Below are 24,824 nucleotides of genomic sequence, written 5' to 3'. Positions count from 1 at the left end.
CCAGGACCAGGTCCCCACCTGGAATGCTGGAGATTGTTGGGGGAGGGCTAGTGGGATGGGGAGGGGCCTGAGATCTCACTGCAGTAGCGGTGGGCATACTGGAGACCGGAGCTCCGCATGCACATGGTCATTGCACCTGGTCATAGCACCCTGCCTCTTTGGGACCACCAGGAATCATCACAGCACGTGCCCTGTCCTGCTTATGTCAGCCACCGCGTCTCCCAGGTCCTCATCCCTTAACCTCTCAGTCTCTAATCTGTGTATGGTTTGTTACAGACACCTCTCTCCCCCCACCCCCACCCCCAGTTCTGAAATGCTCACGGTCAGTCCCTGGCAGAATCTTTCTCTATGGACAGCCCTTCCCCTTGGGGCTCTCGCTGAATTTACGCTCTTCCTCTGTTGCTTTCTCGTTTCTTCTTCTAGGCCACTCTTCCTCCTCCCTAAGAACACATAGATTTGAACTTCGTGTCGTCGGACTGTATTCCCCACTCCTGTCCTTGTCGCAGCCATCCCCTGAACCCGCTCTCCCTGCCTCATTCGGTCCACTGTCTCCCTGGTACTGCCTGTGTCATGATTCATGGTGATTTCAGTAGCGACATGGATGACCTTCCAGGACTCTGCCCTCTCACTTTAGTGAGCCGCTTTCCCTCAGTGACCTTGTCTTCCATCCGACATCAGCTACTCATGGCCGTGGTCATGCTCTAGACCTTTACATCTCAGCGACTTCCTGACTACCACCTTCAGCTTTTTGGCTCACCCCCTCTATGCCACTTTCTTCACTTCTCCCTCCCCCAGGGTCCCCACTTCCCTCCTTTCCCCATTTAAATTCCACAGTCATTCATTGTCACTCCTCTCTCTTGCCTCCCTCTCACTTTGTCTTACTTCCTTGGTTAAACCATGCTCCTGGTTTGTTTCATAAAGATTTTATTTATTGATTTATTAGATTTATTTATTTATTTTAGAGAGAGCGGATGCACACATGGGCAGAGGGAGGGACAGAGGGGGAGAGAGAGAGAATCCCAAGTGGATTCCTCGCTGAGTGCGGAGCCTGACGCAGGGCTCCATCTCAGGAACCTGAGACCGTGACCTGAGCCGAAATTAAGAGTTGGATGCTTAACTGACTGAGCCACCCAGGTGCACCTAAAGATTTTATTTTTAATAAACTGTACACCCAATGTGGGGCTTGAACTCAACAACCCTGAGATCAAGAGTTCCATGCCCTACTGATTGAGCCAGCCAGGCAACCCCGTCCATGCTCCTGGTTTCAGATACCATTTCCTGGCTCCTTCCTGTCTCATGCTGTGGGACAAGACTAGACAAAAGTCCAGAACCATGCTATCTGTCTCATTTCAGATTTGTGGTCACACACTCTCACAGGTAGTTAGAGTGTATTTCCCATTCACTCCCCCACTCCACAGGTCGTTTCAAACCTCCTGCTTCAGTGGGCAGCACCTCGTTCTCTGTGCAGCTCTGGGCTGATGGCCTGCCTTCCTATTTCATGGAGAAAACAGACATAGGCGAAAGGGAATCTCTGTAAACTCCCCATCATCGCATCCTCCTACCTGCCTGTACGTGTGGCCAGCCGGTTCTTGTTAAGCGTGAACCGTCCACCCCTGACTGACTTCTGTCCCCAGATCCCACCTCCTCTGTCCTACTCAGAGCCTTTGCCCGAGCACTTCCCATCTTTCCTGCTTCGTCAGGCTTTCTATCTCAAGTGGAAAACTTTTATTTTTTTAACAGTCATTATAGATGCTGTTCCTTCTCCCATCATGGGAATACATAAAAAGGAACTCTCTTGATCTCATTTCCCCTGCCAGCTTCCACCCCGCTGGCTCTGCATCACAACAAAACTTCCGGAGTGACTTGCCTATCCTCTGTCTCCTTTGTCTGTCCTTGCACCCACTGCTGATTCGAATCCAGCTGAGTGAGGCCTCCTGCGGTCTGCTCTGAGTCACCATCTTGGCCTCAGTTGATGGGGCTTTGGCCCTCTTCTTGAAACACTTTCTTCTTTTGGCTTCCAGAGCTCCACACTCTCTTGGCTTTCATCCTGTCTCTGTCTGTCTCTTCTTGCTGCTCTGTATGGTTCTTTTTCATTTCTCTGACCTGTAAATGTCAGGGGTCTAGGGCTCAATATTTAACCTGTTGTCCTTTCCATCTGTGTTGATTCCCTTACTGATTTTATCTGGTTTCCCAGCTTTAATTATTATCTCTAAGCTGCTGGTCCCTAGGTTGATCTCTCCAGCCCAGAACTGTTCCTTGAACCTCAGACTCCTGCAATGTCTAAGAAGCATCTCACAGTTAACATGTCCAAGATTGAGCTCCTGCTATTTCCTCACATCTTGTCTTCTCCTTGAGTCCCATCTCAATAAATGGCAACTCATTTTTTTCTAGTTGCTTAAGCCTAAAACATTACCTCTTCTTTTTACCTCATATTCTAGATCAGGGGTCAGTAAACTTTCTGTAAAGGGCCAGGTAGTAATATTTTTGGTTTTGCAGGCTGTATAATGTCTGTCACAACTATTCGTTTCAGCCCCTGTAGCACAAAAGCAGCCATAGACAATATATAATGAGTGTGGCTGTGTTTCAATAAAACTTTATTTACAAAAACAAATAGTGGTCCAAATGCAAGGTCCAAGGCACCAACATCTCTTGCCTGGATTATTGGAGTGGCCGCCTAACTGCTGTCTCTTAGGGTAGCACCAGACTGGGTCCCACTAAAGCACAAGTACAACCTTGTTTAACAGCAGGGTTATTTTTCACAGCAAGCTCATTACGTTGCCATCACGAACTACTGGAAAACTTGGGCAGCTCTAGATGGTTAGTTCTGGCCAGTGCACCTCTATGCTGTGAAGTCCTGATTATGTTTCTCACATAATCATCATTATTCATAATCACAGTTAGGTAGGTATTATTAGCTATGTGCCTGGCAGGTTGGATAAACAAATTTTCACAAATTTATTAAATAAACAAGTTTAAACGAAACAGAAAATAAGCACCTCATAAGGTGGGCCACATCAGTCTTCTGTTGGCTCCCTCCATTGGCTCCCCACCTCGTCAAGAATGAAAGTCACGAAAGGGGGGGGGGATTGGTTAGCCCGGTGATGGGTATTAAGGAGGGCACGTACTGCATGGAGCACTGGCTGTTATACGAAAACAATGGATCGTGGATCACCACATCAAAAACTAATGACGTATTGTATGGTGACCAACATAACATAATAAAATTAAAAAAAAAAAAAAAAAAAGAATGAATGTCACAGTCCTTACCTTGACCCAGGGCTGTGTATGCCCTGGCCCTGTTTTGGCTCTGACCTCCTTTCCCACTGCGCTCCTCCTCCTTGCTGCCTCTGCTCCAGCCATACTGGCTTCCTTACGCTTTCTGGAACATTCCAGACATGACCACTGTTGGGGGCCTTCCTGTTGCTCTCTCTGCTTGGAATGCTCGGGCCCTAAAAATCCACATGGCCTTTCATTCAACTCTTCAGATGTTTATGCAAGGGTCACCTTCTTCGGCCACACTGTGAAGGTGCCACCTCTCTCTGACGTGGTACTTCTTCTTTGAGCTCTGTCATCAGCTGATGTAGCACACACATGACTTGTAGATCCTGGTTTCTCTGCTTCCCCTACTAAAGCAGGGACTTGGATCCATTTTACCGACTGCTCCGTCCCAGTGCCTTTAACAGTGCTGGGAGCGTTAAATCTGTTCATCTAGTGAATTAATGACTCACAAGAGAAAATGGCCAAAACAACATAGGCATGTATAACCTAAATCTCAAGAGGACTTGTTAGTTTTCCATTAAAAAAATGCAAAGAGTTGCTGTGAGGAAGATGAAGGCTAGTGCTTGTTTTCTGTGGTCCTTGATGGTAGACGGAGGGCCAGTGGGTAGATTTATTGTCCACTGAATATGAAGGAGAGACTTCTGTTCCAGAATCAAGAAGTGCTTTCTGACAGACACAAATCCTGGATAGACTGGCACCCGTGGTGAGGAGTTCCTCATCCAGGAGAGACGTGGCGGTCACTTGGCAGCCTCCTTAGTTGAGATGCTCTCTGCTACAGGGTTGGGGAGCTGCAGTGAGTCCTGCTAGTTGCTTCTCCCATCGGTGGTCCCAGCTTCTTGCAATGCCCCCTTTCCTAGGGCCGCCATAGCAAAGTATTGCAGACCTGATGGCTTGGAACAACAGAATTGTATTCTCTCACAATTCTGGAGGGTAGAAGTCGAAAGTCAAGGTGTAGGCAGGGCTATGCTTCCTTAGAAGGCTCCAGTGAAGACCGCTTGCCTCCTCCAGCTTCTGTTGGTTGCTGGCCACCCTTGGCGTTTCTTGGCTTGTGGCTGTACCACTCCAGTGTCCTCTGTCTTTTCGTGGCCTTGCCTCTGTGTGTATCTGTGTTCAAGTTTCCCTCTTCTTGCGAGGACACCAATTACTGGATTAGGGACCACTCTAAGCAGCATGACCTCATCTTAACTTCATGACATCTGCAAAGACCCTGCTTCCCAGTGGAAATATCATTTATGGACTTTTTTTTTTTTTTTATCACCATCCCCTCCTCCCTTTATTTATTTATTTTTAAGATTTTATTTATTTATTTGACAGAGAGAGACACAGTGAGAGAGGGAACACAAGCAGGGGGGAGTGGGAGAGGGAGAAGCAGGCTTCCTGCCGAGTGGGACTCTATCCCAGGACCCCGGGACCATGACCTGAGCCGAAGGCAGACGCCCAACGACTGAGCCACCCAGGTGCCCCCCCACTCCCTTTAGAACATAAGGTTAGAACAGGGACCTCGTCAATGCTGGTCATTCCCTTATCCCCAGAACCATCCCCAGAACCACTCCCCAGACCCGTACCGGCATGCAGTAGGTACTCTGTCCGTGCCACTAGTTAAAGGACTGAATGAGTGAAAAAATATTTTTTGTTGGGAATGTTAGTTGCAAAATAAGACTCCAGTTCTATTGATTGATTGATTTGATTTTTAAGTAATCTCTACACCTAATGCGGGGCTCAAACTTAGAACCCTGAGATCAAGAGTTGCATACTCCATTGACTGAGCCAGCCTGGCACCCCTTGAGTTCTAGAGAACATTTACTATAACATTACTCTTGCACCATGACCAGATCTAGCTGTCTCTTTGCTTTTCTTGGCATTCTGAACAGAATTTTAAAAATCCCTAAGCCTATTTTTTTCTAAAATTTTACCAAAAAGTTATTATAGAATATTCTGGACTTACGTGATAGATAACATCCATGAGACATAGTACCACCTGTGAACCCCTGATGGAATCTCTGGCTCTCTACACCTCTCCCCCACACCAGCAGGCCATTGCTGTTCTGAATTTTGCATTTATCATGCTCAGATATTTCTTTTTCTTTCTTTCTTTCTTTCTTTCTTTTTTTGCTGCATTGTTAATATGACATTGCTTTTGCCTGTCTGAAAACTTTATAAGTATGGGTAGTATTTTTCCTACAGCTGATTGCCACTTTTTTACAGTCATCGTTGATTATGTTGCTTTTATGTTTCAGTTCAGCCTGCTTGTATTTAGGGCCTACAGCAGGCCAGACCCAGTGCTAGGTCATGGGAATGCAAATACGAGTGAGGCTCAGTTTCTTTCCTGGAAGAGCTTACTGTCCAGTACGGGAGAAGGTGTTCTTTCATTTCCTTTTAAGAATCTCTGCTTATTAAATTCCTGGGAGGATGAACTGGTTTCCTTACTTCTTCCCCCCTCTTTAGATTGGTTCGTGATTGCCCAGCCTTCAGAAATTCTTAACCCCCTTGAAAGATTTTAATTTTATAGTCTTGTTTTGAAATTATACTTCTCTTCCTTCTGTTCCCTTTGATGTCCACCCCTCGGACATCTTGAATATATCCAAGGAAATCCTTACCCTTCCTGGCTGTCCTGACCTCTCCGAAGATGTGGCCTTTCTTGCACAAGAGTTCCCCAGTGAATCCTTTATCAGCTGGTTTTATCTTGACAGAATTCTTAGGTCTAGTGGAGCAAGTTCCCTTGGGTGCCTTTTCTACCCTCTCCAGTCGGAGTTCTTTTTTTTTTTTTTTTAATTTATTATTTTTATTTATTTATTGGAGAGAGAGAGAGAGAGAGAGAGCCCAAGAGGGGGTAGGGTCAGAGGGAGAAGCAGACTCCCTGCTGAGCAGGGAGCCCGATGTGGGACTCGATCCCAGGACTCCGGGATCATGACCTGAGCCAAAGGCAGTCGCTTAACGACTGAGCCACCCAGGTGCCCATCCAGCTGGAGTTCTTTTTTTTTTTTAAGATTTTATTTATTTATTTGTCAGAGAGAGAGAGAGCGAGAGCACAATCAGGGGGAGCTGCAGAGGGAGGAGGAGCTGGCTTCCCGCTGAGCAAGGAGCCCGATGTGGGACTTGATCCCAGGACCCTGGGATCATGTCCTGAGCCGAAGGCAGACGCTTAACCGACTGAGCCACCCAGGTGTCCCCAGCTGGAGTTCTTAAAAGACTGTTGTCTTTTCATGAGTTCTCCTGGCAAACCGATGAAGCCTTGGATCGGCATCTCAAAGTATATTTTTAAATGCGAATAATAAAACATAGGATCACAAAGGAAACCAATGATATAGAAATATGGTTATCACAATATTTTTAAAGATTGTGGCATAGTAATTTATGTGCTTCTGTGTTAAATGCTTTAGATAAAAGATCTAGCAGCTAATCAAACAGCTGCTATAATTTCGACCCCCTAAATTCTGTTTCCATCTCTTGTAAAGCACCTCTGCTGTGGGAGCAGAAATGAATGACGGGGCCTGTTTGGAATGAGTAAGAAGCCAAATGATAGGTTTGGCTTCTGGGCTAGTTCCAGGGTTTGGATTAGAAACACAGAAGCCATTTCCTCTGTCTGCCTGCTAGTCTTTAATATACTTAATAATTTAATCTAAATTCTTCTTATGTTTGAAAATGATCTTCATCCTGCTTCCACTTACGCATTTGGACACTTGTTTAATGCCTTCTGTGTGCTGGGCACTGTGTTAGGAACCCGGGCTGCAAGCCAAGATGGGGGTGTCAGAGGGCCCCGAGTCCGGCAGGAAGGGACGTCCTCATGGAGGCTCGCGCGCTGCACTGACACCGCCTGGCCGCAGGTCGTCTCTCTCTGCCCCACACTCCCGCTTGCGGTGGCCAGCTGTTCGGGAGAATTTTCACTGAAGGATTTATCTGATTGAAAATTCTGCCTTAAAACAACAACAACGACAGGATTATTACTTCTTAAAATAGGGAACATCCTTCCATATCCCATTACAGTTGTTATTCTAAACCCTCCAGATTTGTTTGACATGTTTTATGATCTGTTTTACATTTCATTTTATATCGGTTGTTATCAGTGATCTACTGAACGCTGTAAATTCATGCAGCCTTCATTTACTACCTATTTGTTTAAATCCTTTCATGTGTCTGTTCGGTTCTGTTCTAGGTCACATTGCTTGTAGTCTCATGGGAGAAGACAAACAGTTTTTAAAAACCATAAAATCTATCAGGTGGTGAGAATTATTTTGGAGAAACTAGAGAGTTATGTTGCCAGGGTATGAGGGCATAGCTATTTTCAGTTAGAGAGAGAGTCGATGGTAGGCCTCATTAAGAAGATGACATTTCAAAAGAAGCCTGAAAGAACCTGGGGAGCAAACCAAGGGATTATCTGTTGGGTGTTCTTTTCTGACAGAAGGAACAACAGATGCAAAGGTCCTGGGGCAGAAATGGGCCCGGTGATGATTGATGCAAGGCCTGTGATGGTGCCGTCATCTTCAGTTCCCCTCAACTTCCTTCTCCAGTTCTGATACTGAACATCATTATTAAATAGCAGTACATTTGTAGAAATTTCAACAAAATCACACTTTTATAGTTAATTGTCTTTGGCTAAGAATGCTATTAGCAGTGACAAAATTATAACCTTTCATCCTATCCTTGATTGCTAATCCAGTATTTAAATCTTTTTTTTTTTTTCTTCTTCAGAAAGAAGCCCTATTGTTTCCACTTGGTCTGCAGCTTGGGAGAGGGCAGGGAAGAGGGCTCGAGGATGAGTCAGAAGCAAGCTGGAGGCAGAGGCTCAGGCAGAAGTTCCAAGGCCAGAGGGCTGCATTGGGACCCCTCGCAGACTGCAGGGCTCGGGAGGCTCCTGGTGGTGGTTGAAAACCTTTTCGCTTTAGTTGTGGCAGATGTATCTTATACCGGCATGAATATTTCATCTCACTGGAGTGGCTATTTGGTCATCCAAGGGGGGGTATATTTTACATATATTTTGGCCACCAGAGGGGCAGGATATTCTATATATTGGGCTGGCTGCATTATTATAATGGGCTGTATTATATAGCATTATTCCTAGGGTCATGATACTTACTTTGTGAGTCTGGAAAAAGTGCTGACAGCTTGTTAGTGAGAGGTATGTAGCTCTGGGAATCAGATTCCTGTCTTGACCTGGGGTTGGTCCCTTTCTTCTCCTCCTCTATCCCCATTTAGGCTAACCTGGTCCTTGAACTTCTGTTGGGTCTGACTCCATGGGACATGAACATTATGACACTCCTGCTTTCACTGCTTAGGTCATGCTTTCAAGTCTCAGGAGGACTCAGAGGTCAACAGTGTGTGAGAGTGGTTTCCATAAAATGTACTTCCTGTCTCTTGGGGAATTTATGGCTTAGTAGGAGAGGTCAGACATGTCACCTGCTCAGAAGTCTTCTTTGTCTCCATGTTTGCAACTATAATGTAGTCCAAGAACTTTCAGGGTCCTCTGTAATCAAGCCTCCCTTCATTTCACTCCATGTTCTGTTTTCAGAGCATCTCTGCTCCTGTTCTAGCACCATCATACTCACTGCAGACACTGATAACCCTTAGGAATTGTGCTGCACAAGCCATTCTTAGTTTTGTGTGCATTTATCTTGTTTTCCTAACTAGATTGAAAACTCTGAATAAAGCTGTCTTATATTTCTCTTCTATCTGTTGAGCTCATAGTAGGTATATGTCCAGGAAGTAATTCTCTGGTTTTGATTTGGGAATATGCTGGCACTTTTTCTCTCCATCCGTCTCCAGTCTCCCAATTGGAATCTGAGGGAGTGTGTTTAAGAAAAATTAATGTTTTGGGGACTCCTGGGCGGCTTGGTCAGTTAAGTGTCTCTCTTCGGCTCAGGTCATGATCCCAAGGTCCTGGAATCGAGTCCTGCGTCGGGCTCCTTGCTCAGCGGGGAGCCTGCTTCTCCCTCTCCCTCTGCCTGCCACTCCCCCTGCTTGTGCTCTTTCTCTCACTCTGACAAATAAATAAATAAAATCTTTAAGAAAAAAAGAAAAATTAATGTTTTGACATACAGCCTTCTAAAACTGAGTCATGAAAAAAATAGAAAATCTGAATAGAATGATTACTAGTGAGGAGATTGAGTCATTAATCAAACACCTCCCAACAAACAAAAGTCCAGGACCAGACAGCTTCACTGGTGAATTCAAAGAATTAATACCGATCCTTCTCAAACTCTTCCAAAAAAAAAAAAGAGGAGGAGGGAACACTTCCAAACTCATTTTATGAGGCCAGCCACTGCCCTGATGCCAAAATCAGAAAAGAACACCACAGGAAAAGAAAATTGTAGACCAATATCCCCGATGAATATAGGTGCAAAAATCCTCGACAAAATATTAGCTAACCCAAATCAACAGTACATTAAAAGATCATATACACACTGTCATCATGTGGGATTTATTTCAGGGACCCAGGGAGGGTTCAATGTCTGCACGCCAATCAGGGTGATGCACCACGTTAACAAAACGAAGGGTAAAAATCATGAGCTTTCAGAATAAGCGCTCAACATCCATTCATGAGAAAAACTCTCAACAAAAGTGGGTATAGAGGAAATGTACCTCAGTATAATAAAGGCCATGTATGCTAAGTCCACAGCTAATGTTACACTCAGTGGTGAAAAGCCAAAAGCTTCTCCTTCAAGATTATGAACAAAAGGTTGCCCATTATTGCCACTTTTATTCAATATAGTTTTGGAAGTCCTAACCAGAGCAGTTAGGGGGAAAAAAAAAATCCAAATTGGAAAGAAAGTAGAACTGTTGCTATTTTCAGATTTGCAGATGACTTGATACTTTGTGTATAAAACCCTAATGACTCCACCAAAATACTGTTAAAACTGATAAATGAATTCAGTAAGGTTGCAGGATATAAAATTAATATACAAAAATATCTTGTTTTTGGGATTTTTTAAAAAAGATTTTGTTTTTGAGAGAGAGAGAGCAGGAACAGGGGGGAGGGGCAGGGGGAGAAGGAGAAGCAGATTCTCTGCTAAGCGGGGAGCCCAACACGGGGCTCAGTCCCAGGACCCTGGGATTATGACCTGAGCCAAAGGCAGATGTTTAACTGAGTGAGCCACCCAGGAGCCCCAACAAAAATCTCTTGTGTTTCTATACAGTTATAACAAACTATGGGAAAAAGGAATAAAATAATCCCATTTACAGTTGCATCAAAAAGAACAAAATACCGAGGAATAAATTTAACCAAGGAGGTGGGAGATCTATACACTGAAAACTACAAGATGTTGATGAAAGAATTTAAAGAAGACATAAATAAATGGGAAGATCTGTGCTCACGGATTGGAAGAATTAATATTGATAAAATGTCCATACTAAGCTAAAGCAATCTATAGATTTGATGCAATCCCTATGAAAATTCCAATGGCATTTTTCACAGAACAAAGAATCCTAAAATTTGTATGGAACCACAGTAGGCCCCTAATAGCCAAAACAATCCCGAGGAAGAACAAGCAGGAGGTATCACACTACCTGATTTCAAACTATTATAAAGCTATGGTAATCAAAATCGTATGGCCTGGCATAAAGACATTCACATAGATCAATGGAACAGAATAGAGAGCCTAGAAATAGACCCACCCATATATGGTCAATTAATTTATTAATTTACAATGAAGGAGCCAAGGATGTACAATGGAGAAAGGACAGTCTCTTCAGTAAATGGTGTTGGGAAAACTGGACAGCCACATGCGAAAGAATGAAACTAGACTATCTTACACCATACATAAGAACTCAAAATGGATAAAGACTTGAATGTAAGCCCGGAAACCATGAAACTCCTAGCAGAAAACATAGGCGGTAAGTTCCTTGATGTCAGTCCTGGTGATGGTTTTTTTTGATCTGACTCCAAAAGCAAGGCAACAAAAGCAAAAATGAACAAGTAGGACCACATCAAAGTAAAAAGCTTTTGCATAGCAAAGGAAATCATCAGCAAAATAAAAAGGCAACCTACGGAATGGGAGAAAATATTTGCAAATCATATATCTCATAAGCGGTTAATATTTAAAATATATGAAGAACTAGACCTAACTGTGAGACCCGAAACCATAAATATCTTTGGGGTACGACTGTTGACTAAACTAAAGATGAGTCTCCTTTGGTCTGTGACAGTTTCTTAGTCTTTCCATGGTTTTCATTATCTTGACAGTTTTGAAGAGCTTTGTAGAATATCTCTTCATTTGGCTTTGGCTGATGTTTTTCCTCTTGATTAGACTGGGGTTTGGGGTTTTGAGCGAAGAGAATCACACATGTGAAGGGCCCCTCTCATCACTTCCTCCCTGGGTGCACACTGTCCATACCACCCCTCTGGTGGTGTTCACCTTCACCACCTGGTTAAGCTGGTGATCACTAGGTCTCTCTTCTGTGAAGTTATGATTTTTTCCCCTTTCCAGACTCAGTTCTTTGGAATCAGAGTTCCTAAGTCCAGCCCACCCCACTCAGGCAGTGGGAATTAAGCTTTACCTTCTGGAGTGGGGAATGTCTACATGTAGATACGTTATATGGAATTCTTCTGTAAGGGACATTTGTCCTTCTCCTTATATCAGTTTGAACTCATGTATATTTATTTTGTACTTTGAGTTCTAATTCAAATTGCTGTATTATTTATTTTTGCATTATTATTTTGCACAAATTGTTCTAGCTTTGGCCATTGGGAGCCCTTTTGGGTTGACTCCTCTGTTTGACATGCTCATCTTTTAATTTTTTTGAGTATTGTCTCTTTGGCACTGTAAGATGCTCCAGGCTCATCCTGTCTTTTCTCTGCATTAGCCCGCCACTCAACCATTTTTCTAAGGAGCAGTTAAGGTCTTTTGATTCCAGGTGTATGATTCTTTGCATGATTCACCCTTTTGACATGAAGGAAGGGAAACTCTATCGCATAAGTAAGAAGATTAAATCATTTTTCTAATTTGAGTTGTTGGTTTTCTTCTCTTAATATTTTAGGTACCACTGTATTTCTTTACAGGTTTGAAATTTCATTCTATTTGTGTTAATTCACAAGAACAAAATGTTTTCACTAGGAAGTTAGCTGCTGACTGAATGTATCAGTTGGCTTTATGGAATAGAATATGCTCATCATAAGTACTCTTGAGGGGTGAGGTTTGGTATTGGCCAAATAAACTATGAGGGTACTCTGTGTTTTCCATGAATGTTAACCCTTTAGCTTAGTTCATTGTCAAGATCTATGTAAATTAGCCTTAGAATTTTGATTAGTAATAGAATGATGGTTCTTTTTATAACACTAATATCTTTTTAAGCTTTGCTCTTATAATTTTAGAATGCATGAAACATATAGCTTTGGTTTAAAATAGCTGTGATCAAAGCAGTGTTCAGCAGTTTGGGGTAGTGGAAATAGCATTTTCTTTGGAGTCAAGAGACATGCATTTTAATCTTGCCTCTATTTCTAACTTGCTAATAAGGGAAGTTCTTAGACTTCACAGATCTCAGTATTCTCATCTATAAAGAAGAGGATTGGCCAAGACCTTTAAAGTCACCCCCCCCACACACACACCTTTTTAACAGCTTTATTGGGGTTTTAAGGTCCCTTTTGGCAATTCTGTGCTTCTTTTTATACTAGAATTTAGCAAGCCTCTGTGTGTGTGTGTATGTGTGTAAAATACTGGACTAGATCTAGTGTTACAGCTTAAATAGGCATTTGGTCTGGTTTATACCTGAAAGGGAATAGCATTCAGGAAATACTACAGTACTGGGAGGAAAATCTTGGAGAAGTAAAACCCTCCTTCTTATTTCCTTTAAAATTATGGCCTTCCCACCCAGAATGTATAATTTTCCTTTAACAAGCTCTTATTAGTAATAAAAGTTTGGACAGCTGCCATCTTGAAAGTTTGTAGTTCATCTTTTGTTAAGTAGACGTGGCTTTCTCCATTCTTTGTTACACCACCCTCACTTTTTGAAGACTTGTTTTTAAATTGATAATGCAGAGAATTTCTCATCTTGTAAAGGAGAATTGGAGAAGATTATGTCTGTTTTAATTCTTTGATATCTGCCTTTATGGAGATGAGGAAGGGGGGGAGTCTCCATTCCTTGAAATTGGGCTTCCTGACAGTAGTGTCCCAAGTTGGGAGCGGGAGAGAGTGAGAGTCACAGGAGTTACGTGTGTGCGTGCTTTGGAAACAGCGATATTTTGTGCTGTTGCTTTGATTTGGTTTTAGCCACAGTATTTAATTTATATTGACTATAAATAAAGTCAAAGACACCATCATTTTTAAAGTTTAAGAAAGCAGTGGGGTCACTCCAGATTCTAGATGGGATTGAGGAACACTGTGATACGTAATAAATTCTGGGGAGAATTGCCCCACTGGACCCAGGATATGAAGATCACATGGAGGGTTCAAGAAAAAAAGAATTCAGATGATATCCTTGATGTTTTATTAAAATATTGCAAACACAGTATTCTGTACCGTCTGGTATACTCTGGCATTGCATTACTGGAGGATCATTGTACATGTAGTGTAGCGAGGGTTCTTTTTGTTTATTTTTTTATTTTTGAATATTTTATTTATTTATTTGACAGAGAGAGACACAATGAGAGAGGGAACACAAGCAGGGGGAGTGGGAGAGGGAGAAGCAGGCTTCCCGCCAAGCAGGGAGCCCCGATGCAGGACCCTGGGATCATGATCTGAGCCAAGGGCAGATGCTTAACAACTGAGCCACCCAGGTGCCCTCAAATACAGGTTTTTTTAAACAACTTACTCTGTTTAATTTTAGAACTGGTTTTATAAGGTAGAAATTTTAAAGCTGCTTAATTGCTATTCCATAAAAATTGTTGAACTTTATTATTATTGATTAATTTTATTTAAAAACTGTTAGGGCGCCTGGGTGGCTCAGTTGGTTAAGTGTCCGACCCTTGATTTCAGCTCAGGTCATGATCTCAGGGTTGAGATTCTTGAGATTCTCTCTCTCTCTCTCTCCCTCTGCCCCTCCCCCTGCTCACGCTGGCTTACTCATGCGCACACTCTCTCTCTGTAAATAAATAAATGCTTTAAAAAAATTGTTAGACCTTTTATTGTGCTAGGTAAAATAATATTCTCCTATGGACCTTGTTGAGGTTGTATTATTTATTCCTTCAGTAAATAGTTACTGAGAGCTTACTTTGGGTTACATTCTTGAATTCAGGAATTGAAAGTTTTACTATCTTCTCCAGGCTTATTTCAGAGTTTTTCCACATTAGGTACTTTCTGTATTCTCCTTGAGTCTATTTAGGAATAGAGGATTTAGTTTCTCTTTTCTTTCATGAGTCCTGCAGAAGCTTTAATAAACAGGCACATGTTAAAACCCGCCATCAGGAATGGATGGACGTTTTCTGATACTCTTCAATGAGAGACAGGGAAAGGTGGCAAGTTTACTTTCTTGTAATGCTGGGAGTGTTCAGGTTCATCCACTTGGTACTTGTTTCAGCTACAAATGGTAATTCCAGTTGTGGTTGTTTTTTGTTTTTGTTTTTAATGTCTCATTTTTTAATTTAAATTCAATTAACATATAATGTATTATTAGTGTTAGTCTCGTTTTCTTTTCAGCAACTTAAGTATATATTTTTTAAAGTACTTGCAAATGCCTGGGTAAAACATTTTTCCCCCCATGGAAAGATAGAGTATTTTTTTAATTCTATGAGAAAAAACATGGTTTTAAAGACATTGATAAGAAATAATCTGCCCCGTACTCATCGCTGTTGTTCTCTATACTGTAGGCCCTATGAAGGCAAGGGCATTGTCGGGGTTTTTATTTTCCCCACACTATCATTCGATGAGATGTTCAATCAATAAATAAGTTGATCTGTATTTAAGGACATTGCTTAGATGGCTCTGTTGGCATGTTTTCAGCATTTTGTTGTGAAAATCTTAAGCCTAAACCAAAGTTGAAAGAATTTTGCAATGAACACCTATATACACACCATCTAGATTCTACTATTAACATTTTGGTATATTTGCTGTGTCACACATCTATCCATCTGTATATTTCTATAGCCATTTATTAACTTATCTTACTTTTGGTACATTTCAAGGATTTTTCTGGACCATCACGGAAGCTAATTTGTATTCGGGAACCATATTCGAATTGGTGAAAGAAAAAGTGATGAGTTAGTTTTGGCTATCAGATGTAGCTTTGTCACTGACCTCACATGACATATATGGATAAACTATGATTTCTTGCTAATGTTTCTATGATTTTAATATTGAACATTTAACATGATCTCCTGATAGAGATTCCTCATTTGCTGACTGTCATGATGGTGTGAATGCTTATGTTTACTGTCGCCATTACAGATGGCTTTAATGTTACTTCACAGGAAACTTAATTTTTCCTGTCTTTTCTGGCTAGGAGTAGCTCATCGAAGCCAGAGCAGTGAAGGAGTCAGTTCTCTCAGCAGCTCGCCCTCCAATAGCCTTGAAACCCAATCTCAGTCTCTCTCACGTTCCCAGAGCATGGATATCGATGGTGTCTCTTGTGAAAAAAGGTAAAGTAAGCCAGTTTTCCAGTAAGCTGTCGGGTTTATGGAAAGGGAGAGATTCAGTCACTTTAGTCTCTAGTCCGCTAGTCCCAAGTGCCAGCCCAGAGATTTATGCCAGTCCTTAGCAAATTAGTGCGAGATCTATGAGATTTATAGGTCTTTGTATTATTCTGAAATATTCTTTATAAGTTTTTTTGGTTTTGGTATTGAAATCTTTTAGGAAATAATGGTATAAGTGGTAAAAAAAAAAAATTGTTTTAAATTTTTTCTAATGTCCTCATTTGTACATACCATGTTGGCAAGCTTATGTCAGTCCCTAAAAATTTCTTCAAAGTTATACTGATCAGTGAAATTTAAAAGTTTGGGAAGTTACAGACAGGTAAGCCACATACCTTCGGAGCTCCATAAGGGTCAGGACGTCCTAGAGCAGAGTCTGCCTGTGCTGTCAGAGTGCCGTGAGTGGGTGACAGAGTGGCTGAGGTACTGATTTCTTTATTGCGTGGGCAGGCCAGAACTCCCCACCTCCCAGCCCAGGACCCGTCTTCTCTGCCCTGAAGCAGCTCCCACAATTTACGCCAGTGGACCAAATACTATTTTTCTATGTGTGTTATGATGTGGAAAAGGTTAAGAAGCATTGGCATAGAGTTTCAGCACTTGGTGGGATTGGGGTAAGGAGCCAGATGAGAGATCACCTCACATTAGGTAAGAATTCAGAAAGGACTACATTCTCAGGAAAAAGATCAAGTAGAAAAAAAAAGTCAACCCCACAGAGTGAAAACAATTGTGTTCTTATTACCTTAGCTCTGAGTAGATATATTTTTAAAAAATCAAGTCATCTCTGCAATTTCATGGCCAGTGGGTGACTGCATTGGGTCTGGCACCTAGATTTACACTATTGGTATAGTCTGAAAAGCCTCAAGCTGAGAACTACCATACACAGTGGAGCCAGGCCTATACAGCCTATAAGGCATCTAACAGAAGCAAACATAAATCATCCATGTCTTCAGAGGATTTCCTTAGAAAAATTTCCAAGAAGTGTGAGTTCATGGTCGGAAATCACAGAACACACTAGATAAAAGCCACCATGAGTAAGATACCACAGCATCAGGAACAACAGAATTGTTCACCTAGAGATTTTTGGGGTTTGGAATTACCAGATACGGGATACAAAACACATATGTTTAAATAAATTACAAAGGGAATTGAAAACATGAATAAGGGGAAAACAGCTATAAAAACAACCAAGCACATTTGAAAAAGAACCATGTAGAATTTCTAGAAATGAAAAGATAATTCAAATGGAAGACTTGATGCAAGAGTTAAGACAGTTGATTAGACATAGCTAGAGAATTAACATACTGAATGGTAGAGCTGAAGAAATTACCCAGAGTGTGCCACAAAGAGAAAAAGAGATGAAAACTATGCCGTGTATTTAGAGATGTAATGGACACAGGGCCAATATATACCTAATGGAAATTCAAAAGGAGAGAGTAGGGAGACTTAAAGGAATTCCCCACACCCCTCTTTATTCCATGGTTTTTCCTCTACTGGTTTGGAAGCCATTATCAAAAAGATAAACGGCTAAGAATTTTCCTAGAGTTGATAAATGATATTAGTCCTCTGATTAAAAAAGCCCAGAAACTCGCATGCTGATTAAACCAAGAGAAATTCGTATCTGGTCATTTTATAGTAAAATTTCCAAACATCGAAGACAAAACACCTTTAAAGCAGCCAGAGAGAGAAAAGAGATTATCTGCCAAAGAACGATAGATGTCTGAATGACGGAAGTCACATGGAGGCATAATAGTGTCAAAACGCTGAAAGTAAGTTAACTGCCCACTGGGAATTGTGTACCCCTGTGCACCTTTCAGGAGCAAGGGTGAAATAAAGACACTTATCGATTCAAAAAACAACCAACCAAACAAAAACAACCTGATAGTCTGCCACCAGAAGACCCCAACTTTTAGAAGATGTAGTTGAAGAAGAAGGAAAGTGATCTCAGGACTGATGTCTGAGATACAAGCTGGAAGGATGAATGAAGAAAATAAATGTGGTACATCTAAACAAACGCAGTATAAACAGTAGTAACAGTATATAAAATAACACTGGGGGAGAGAAGTAAAACAATGAGTTAGATGTAACATGCTGGACAGCATAGCAGGGAAGCCAGAAGCGGGGTGATTAGAGCAAGCTCTAAGGTCCCTGTGTACTTGGGAGAGGGGTGAAGACACTGGCCAACTTTTAGATTTTGAGTTAAGGATACTTGATAAAATTTAAGGGTAGCCACTAAAAGAACGGGAATGGAGTATATTTTCCAAACCAGTAAAGGGAAAATATGGAATGGGAGTTGGGAGTTGGGAGGGATTTAAGTCAATTCAAAAGGAGGGAAGAAAGAAGCACAAGTTTAAAAAAAGGGACAAGTAGCACAAAATAAGAAGGTCAAAAGAAATGAAAATTGTTTATAAATCACAGTGAAAAGGCTTAGATTGGGGTAAAAACAAAACAGAACTCAGCTTTATCCTTGTTTACAGGAGGCACACCTGAAACATTAGGTTAGATCTTCAACCTTTCATTGAAAACAAAAGAAAGGGAAAAGATATCCCACACAGAACTAAACAAAAGAAAACGGGGGTAAACGTATTCATAAATTAGACTTTAAGGCACAAAGTATTATTAGAAATAAGCACTGTGTACTGTTTAACAGTTTCCAAAATACATGCACTTAGTAAGAGGACAGCAACAGCACACAATAAAGCACACAATAGTAGAACTAGAAGAAAGTGACACGTAACTATAATGGGAGATTTTATTTTTTTTTTTATTTATTTTTTTTTTTTTAAAGATTTTATTTATTTATTTGAGAGAGAGGGAATGAGAGACAGAGAGCACGAGAGGGAAGAGGGCAGAGGGAGAAGCAGACCCCCTGCTGAGCAGGGAGCCCGATGCGGGACTCGATCCCGGGACTCCAGGATCATGACCTGAGCCGAAGGCAGTCGCTTAACCAACTGAGCCACCCAGGCGCCCTATAATGGGAGATTTTAACACATCCCATGTTTCATCCATCAATAAATCAAAAAGAATGAGCATCTGTAAGCATATGAACAAACTAAACAACACAGCTAAAACCTTGATCTAATTGACAGATACAGAACTTTGCACTCTACAGTTGGAGAATACACGTTCTTTCCTAATACCCAACGACCGGAGAGTTTCTATGTGACGTTTCACATAGATCATGTTTTCTGACGAGGGCATTACGTTAGGTAATTAATAGAAGAAAAAAAACTTAAAAATTTCCTCATACGGTTGGCAATTTTTAAAACAGAGCATGCTTCTAAATACAGATCAAAGAAGAAATCATAATGGGAATTTGAAAGGCTCTAGAACTGAACAATAAGAAATATTCCATGTAAGGGGCGCCTGGGTGGCTCAGTTGGTTGAGCGACTGCCTTCGGCTCAGGTCATGATCCTGGAGTCCCTGGATCGAGTCCCGCATCGGGCTCCCTGCTCGGCGGGGAGCCTGCTTCTCCCTCTGACCCTCCCCCCTCTCATGTGCTCTCTCTCTCTCTCTCATTCTGTCTCAAATAAATAAATAAAATCTTTAAAAAAAAAAAAAAAAAAAAAAAAAAGAAATATTCCATGTTACGAGCTGTGTGTCATAGCAAAAGTGGTCCTCAGAAGAAAATATAAAGCTATAATTTACATGAAACAAGGAAAAAGAGAATATAAATAAGTATTGGAAATAAAAAGCCTTTTCTGGGAAGACTCCCTGGATATGTGCATGGCCAGCCCCCCTCCTATTTGTATTCTTGTGGCATTTCTCAGTGAGGCTCACCCCATTTAAAATGGAAAGGCCTGCACTCTCAATTGCCTTTTCCTTAATTTTTCCATAGCAGTTATCATTATATGATATGTTTTACTTATTATGTTTATTAGTGTCTTTCTCCCTCTAACTAGAAGGTAAGCTCCATGACACAGGGATTGTTTTGCCCCTTTTGTTTGTTCACCAACCTCTCTGACAACTAGAACAATGCCCGCACAGAAAGGGGATCTTGGTAATGTTTGTTATTAAAGAAGAGAATTCCATGAAAGAAATGTAAATATGCAACGTGCAAATAAACATGAAAATCTGGATGAAAATCAAATTCCTAGAAAAACATAATTCTCCCAAAATTGACTCAAGAGGAAAGAGAAAACCTGAATGATCAAAAACCATGAAATAAATTGAATCAGTATTTTAAAATTTTCCAAAGCAAGCCCCTCGCTCATATGATTTTATGGGCAAATTCTGCCATTCCAGTTATACACAGATTTTTCCAGATAATTTAAAAAAATAGGGAATACTTAACCAACTCAATTTATAAAGCTTGTAAGACCTTAATATCAAAACCGGACAAGAATAATATAAAAGAAAAAAATTACATGGTAATCATGCTCATGAACGTACTTGCAAAAATCTTGAGATACTGACAAATCAAATATTATAACACATAAACAGCAGACGAAACTTCTGTGGGGCTGGATGCCAGGATAGTGGTTGCTGTGGGCTAGCTTAGTTGCGGAAGGGTCATCGGGGTGCTCTTGGGGTGCTGGGAATGCTCTGGTTCTGATGTGGGTGTTGATTACATCAGTGTTTCTTTTGTGAAGCTTTATTCAACCAAAGACACATGATCATCTATGGATAGGTCTGTACAGATATTTCAATTATAAGTTTAGTTTAAAGTAATAATATAACATAACATGAGCCACTTGGATTTATCTCAGGAGTGCAAGGGTGCAGTGTTAGTGAATCTATAAATATCATTCCCCACGTTATATATGAAAGAGAAAAGCCATATAATATTGGTAGTTGGAGAACTTTGATAAAATTCAACATCCGTTCATGATAAGAATCTTCGCAAACAGGAAACAGAAAGGTGCCTCCTAAATTGACAACATGGCAGAGACAGAGTTCAGCAAATATTCCACATGATCCCCTGCATTTCCAGTTACCTTTGCAGTTAGATGGGGACCAAGTGACTAGTTTTGTCCAGTAGACTGTGAGTGGAAGTGACATGTGTCACCTTTAGGCAAAGGCAGTTGAGCCGATGTTCCTCCTCCATCCCTCTCTTCTCTTGCTCCAGTGACCTTGGAGGCTGTGTATTGCAGATGGCATAGATTAAAGATGGAGTAAGGATGCTTCACTCTCACCAGACTCGGCGTAAGCAAGAAATAACCCTTATAGTGTTAAGCCTCTAAGATTTCCAAGTGTGTGTGTGTAAGCACAGCAGAGCTTACCTTATTCTGACTAATATAGTCTCTCAAGAAACTACAGCAACTCTCATACTCTGGGGTGAGAAATTAGAAACACTCTCTTTAAAATCAGGAAAAAGAACAAAGATGGCTGCTCTTTCTATGTCTGGTCAACGTGGGGATTCTACCCAGTGCAGTACAACAAATAAGGATTAGAGAGGAAGAAATAAAACAGTTATTATTTGGAGATGGAATTATTTTCTACCTAGTAAATCCTACGTATAAGTAAATAAGTTGCTTCTGAGAGGTCTATATCAGTTATATTACTATGGACTAGCAACAAGAAATTAGAAAACTTAATTTTTAAAGAGGTACCATTCACCGTTTCATTTAAAAACATATGGTACCTAGGTATAAATTTAGCAAAAGAAGTGAAAGACTTATAGAGAAAACTATGAAAGCTTATTGAAAGACCAGGGGTGCCTGGGTGGGCCAGTCAGTTGAATGGCTGACTCTTGATCTCTGCTCAGGTCTTGATCTCAGGGTTGTGAGTTCAAGCCCCGCATTGGGCTCCGTGCTGCGTGTGGAGCCTATTTAAAAAAAAAAAAAAAAGTTTATTGAAAGACCTTGAAGAAGGTCTAAGTACTTGGAGAGAGATACTTATCGATGGACTCAATAACGTAATGATGTCCTTTCTCCCCAGTTTGATCTCTAGAGTCAATGAAATTCTAGTGAAAATACCAACAGGATTTTCAAGGAATCTGTGAAGCTGATTCTTAACTATGTGTGGAAGAGCCAAAGGCCAAGAATGGCTAAGACTCTCTTGAAGTAGGAGCGTAAGGTGGAGACATTGACCTAGCAGATAATCAAGATTTATTGTGAAGTATTAGTAAGTAAGATAGAGTGGTTTTTGTTTGGGGACAGGCAGATTATCTAATGGAACAGAAATGAATATCCAGGAAAAGACCCATATATAATATACATGGCCATTGGACCTATTGAGAGGTGATTTCCTATTAGCATAAAAAGGATGGTCTTTTAAATAAATGGTGCTGGGAAAATTATTTATTTAATGTGGGAAAAAATAACATATGTGCTTAACCAGATTTTTGTGATCAGGCTCTGATTGTATGTATACCATTTAAAAATAATATGTATAGAAAATAACCTCTAATTTGCTTCTGAAAGTGAGCCTAAGAAAATGACAACTTAGGAAAAATATTTCCAGCAAGTATAATAGACAGAATGTTTACATCCTAGTTTATGAAGAGCTCTTAAAAGTCAATCAGAAAAAAGATTTTATTATTATTTTGCCTTCTTGACTGATTTTGACTTCTTTGCTTTATTATTTTGCCTTCTTGACTGATACTTAAGAACTTTTCCTCAACCAGGAAGCTATGACATTGGGTGGATTTATAAAAGGTAAAAGCCTTATTTGTCTTTTATACTTAAAGCATGTCCCAGGTGGATGTGGATTCAGGAATTGAAAATATGGAGGTTGATGAAAACGATCGAAGAGAAAAGAGGAGCCTCAGCGATAAGGTTGGTAAGAGATGAAGCCCTTGCTTCTGTTTTTAGAACAGGTAATATAAATACCCTTTTAGTTCTTCCATCTGCAGAGTCGATTAGAGTGCACAGCCCCAAGTCAGCAAATCCTATTGAGGTGACTCTTTTTTTCTTTTGAGGAGAAATGGAGCCTAGATTGCCCTAATGGAAGGAGAGCTCACTTCTTTCATCTGGTCAAATCCTTCAGTTACCTTGGTTTCAGATCCATATTTCTATCAGTAAATTGAGTTTGTAATGAGAAGGAATTTCACGCTAACTTGAACTTTTTCTGTTGGTCTTTTGCTTACGCAAGTAGGTCATCACATCTTCCGTAGTATTCTGAGGAGAAAATGGCTGGGAATTGAGGCAAGAATACGTGAAGTCTGGTAGCACTTAGAAGCTTATTTAAAATATGAGGTCTTTATATTTTGTTATCATCTGAGCTTAGTTCCCTATAGTTAGCCAGAGAGAGGTGTTTTCTTTTGGCGGGTGTCATGGGGTAGAATTGGTAGAGACAGTTGCCTCACTTACTGTGCAATGATTTATGCGTGTTCAGCAGCACTTGGTGATGGTCATCTGTTGGACTGTGGCCTTCTGATGGCACGATGCTTCATTTTGTAGAGTTCTTGCATGTTTCCAGAATTCTTTTATATATATTTTATCTGTGACAGAAACTAGTGAGTAACATTAAATTCTGGAAAAGTTTTTGGATGAAAATTAGTTCTGTGCTGATGTTATCCTGGTCCTTTGGCGTTCAGAAAAGTAAACAAATAGGATGTATGTACATCCTTTATCACATTACTCCCTTGGTGATTACAGGTAATGTTCCCACTCTTTTATCCACCCCCCCGTAGATAATTATAAGCTTATGAAACCTCCATGTTGGTACTTCAAAGTCATAGTAACAAGTTCATTTTTCCCTTAGTCAATGGGTGAACAGTTGTATGTATTTCTAAAATATCCTCATTAATAAACGAATTACTTGAAATTAACCCCCAAATCTTCTTCCTCACAAGGAGCCTTCCTCGGGTTCTGAAGTGTCTGAAGAACAGGCCTTACAGCTGGTCTGTAAGATCTTTCGTGTCTCCTGGAAGGACCGGGACAGAGATGTCATCTTTCTTTCTTCTCTTTCTGCACAATTTAAGCAGAACCCAAAAGAAGGTAGGAATCCATCTTAGCTGTTAAGAGAAAGCAAGAATGTAAGATCTTTGCCCTTCTGTTACCCGCATTCACTTTCTCTTGCTCTGGGGTTATATTTTTTGACTACAGAGATAGTTCTTGATGAGGACACTGCTGTTTGGCCACTTTCCACTGATCTTACTGATAAATTATTTTTTTTCTACTTTCATGATTTCTCTAGAAGAAAACTATATAAATAAGTTGATGGTCTCCATTGTTTCAGAGTTGAAGTTATTAATGTCTCTAATAAATAGGAGTGTACTGGACAGTCTCTAGGGATCCTGGGAGAGGTGCTCTGTATGACCTATACTTGCTTTAAGTGCCTGTCAGGTCATGTGCAGACAGTGGAGTAAATCCGCTTGATTAAATTGCTTAGCTGGATAAAACATTGATACTTTGCTGTGTTCCAGGATTCTATTTTAAGAGGCTACCCTAAACCACACTTTTATAACAAAGTAATAAAACTTCTAGCAAGATACCAGCATTTCAGGCACTGATACTCTTCTTTACAGAAGTCATTTGGAATGCAGAAGAGGCAGGGGTGGTTTGCTGTAGTGTTCCTTTGCGTATCACTAGAATATAGCCCTGACGGCAGGGATTTTTGTCTCTTTTGCTCCCTGATGTATTCCTGGTGCCTAGAAGGGTGCCTTGCACTTAATAATCCCTCAATAGATGTACTTTAAATGAGCGAATGAAAAGGAGATCATCTTTCCCTTTTTTGTGCTGCCCATCTTCCCTGGCAAGAAAAGTCCCCTATGTTCCTGGCAGATGGATAGTTTACTTCTGATTTTACTGGGATCTTCTTATTAACTGGTTGTAGATACGAGCCTAGCACCCGTGTGTTTCAAAAGCCTGCCACTTGTTCTTCTTCTTCTTTTTTTTTTTAAGCAACAGCTACTTTAAAAAAAAAAATTTTTTTTTATTCCAGAGCAAGAGAGTGAGCAAGGAGGGGGAGGGGCAGAGGGAGAGGGAGAGAGAGAATCTCTACCAGACTCCCTGCTGATGTGGAGCCTGACACGGGGCTCGATCCCACAACCCTGAGATCACGACCTGAGCCAAAATCGAGAGTCGGGTGCTTAGCCGACTGAGCCAC

At 41.0% G+C, this 24,824-nt stretch overlaps 1 protein-coding gene across 3 annotated transcripts in view; it reads left to right on the top strand.

Moving 5' to 3' along the window:
* The window catches only part of UBE4B (ubiquitination factor E4B), a 122,507-nt gene that overhangs the window by 41,371 nt on the left and 56,312 nt on the right, over positions 1 to 24,824 (top strand). For 2 of the 3 annotated variants that reach the window (XM_078073805.1, XM_078073803.1), the window contains exons 3-5: positions 15,646 to 15,781; positions 22,462 to 22,549; positions 23,569 to 23,713. In XM_078073805.1, coding sequence (XP_077929931.1) covers positions 15,646 to 15,781; positions 22,462 to 22,549; positions 23,569 to 23,713 — 369 coding nt within the window. Of the gene's footprint in view, positions 1 to 15,643; positions 15,782 to 20,898; positions 20,976 to 22,461; positions 22,550 to 23,568; positions 23,714 to 24,824 lie in introns of those variants that run through there. The other variant, XM_078073804.1, reaches the window with a different exon arrangement.

This window comes from Halichoerus grypus, chromosome 5, assembly GCF_964656455.1.
Source record: "Halichoerus grypus chromosome 5, mHalGry1.hap1.1, whole genome shotgun sequence".
NCBI lineage: Eukaryota > Metazoa > Chordata > Mammalia > Carnivora > Phocidae > Halichoerus > Halichoerus grypus.
The sequence above is the reverse complement of the archived record's forward strand: the minus strand, read 5'-3'. Positions and strand labels throughout refer to the sequence as shown.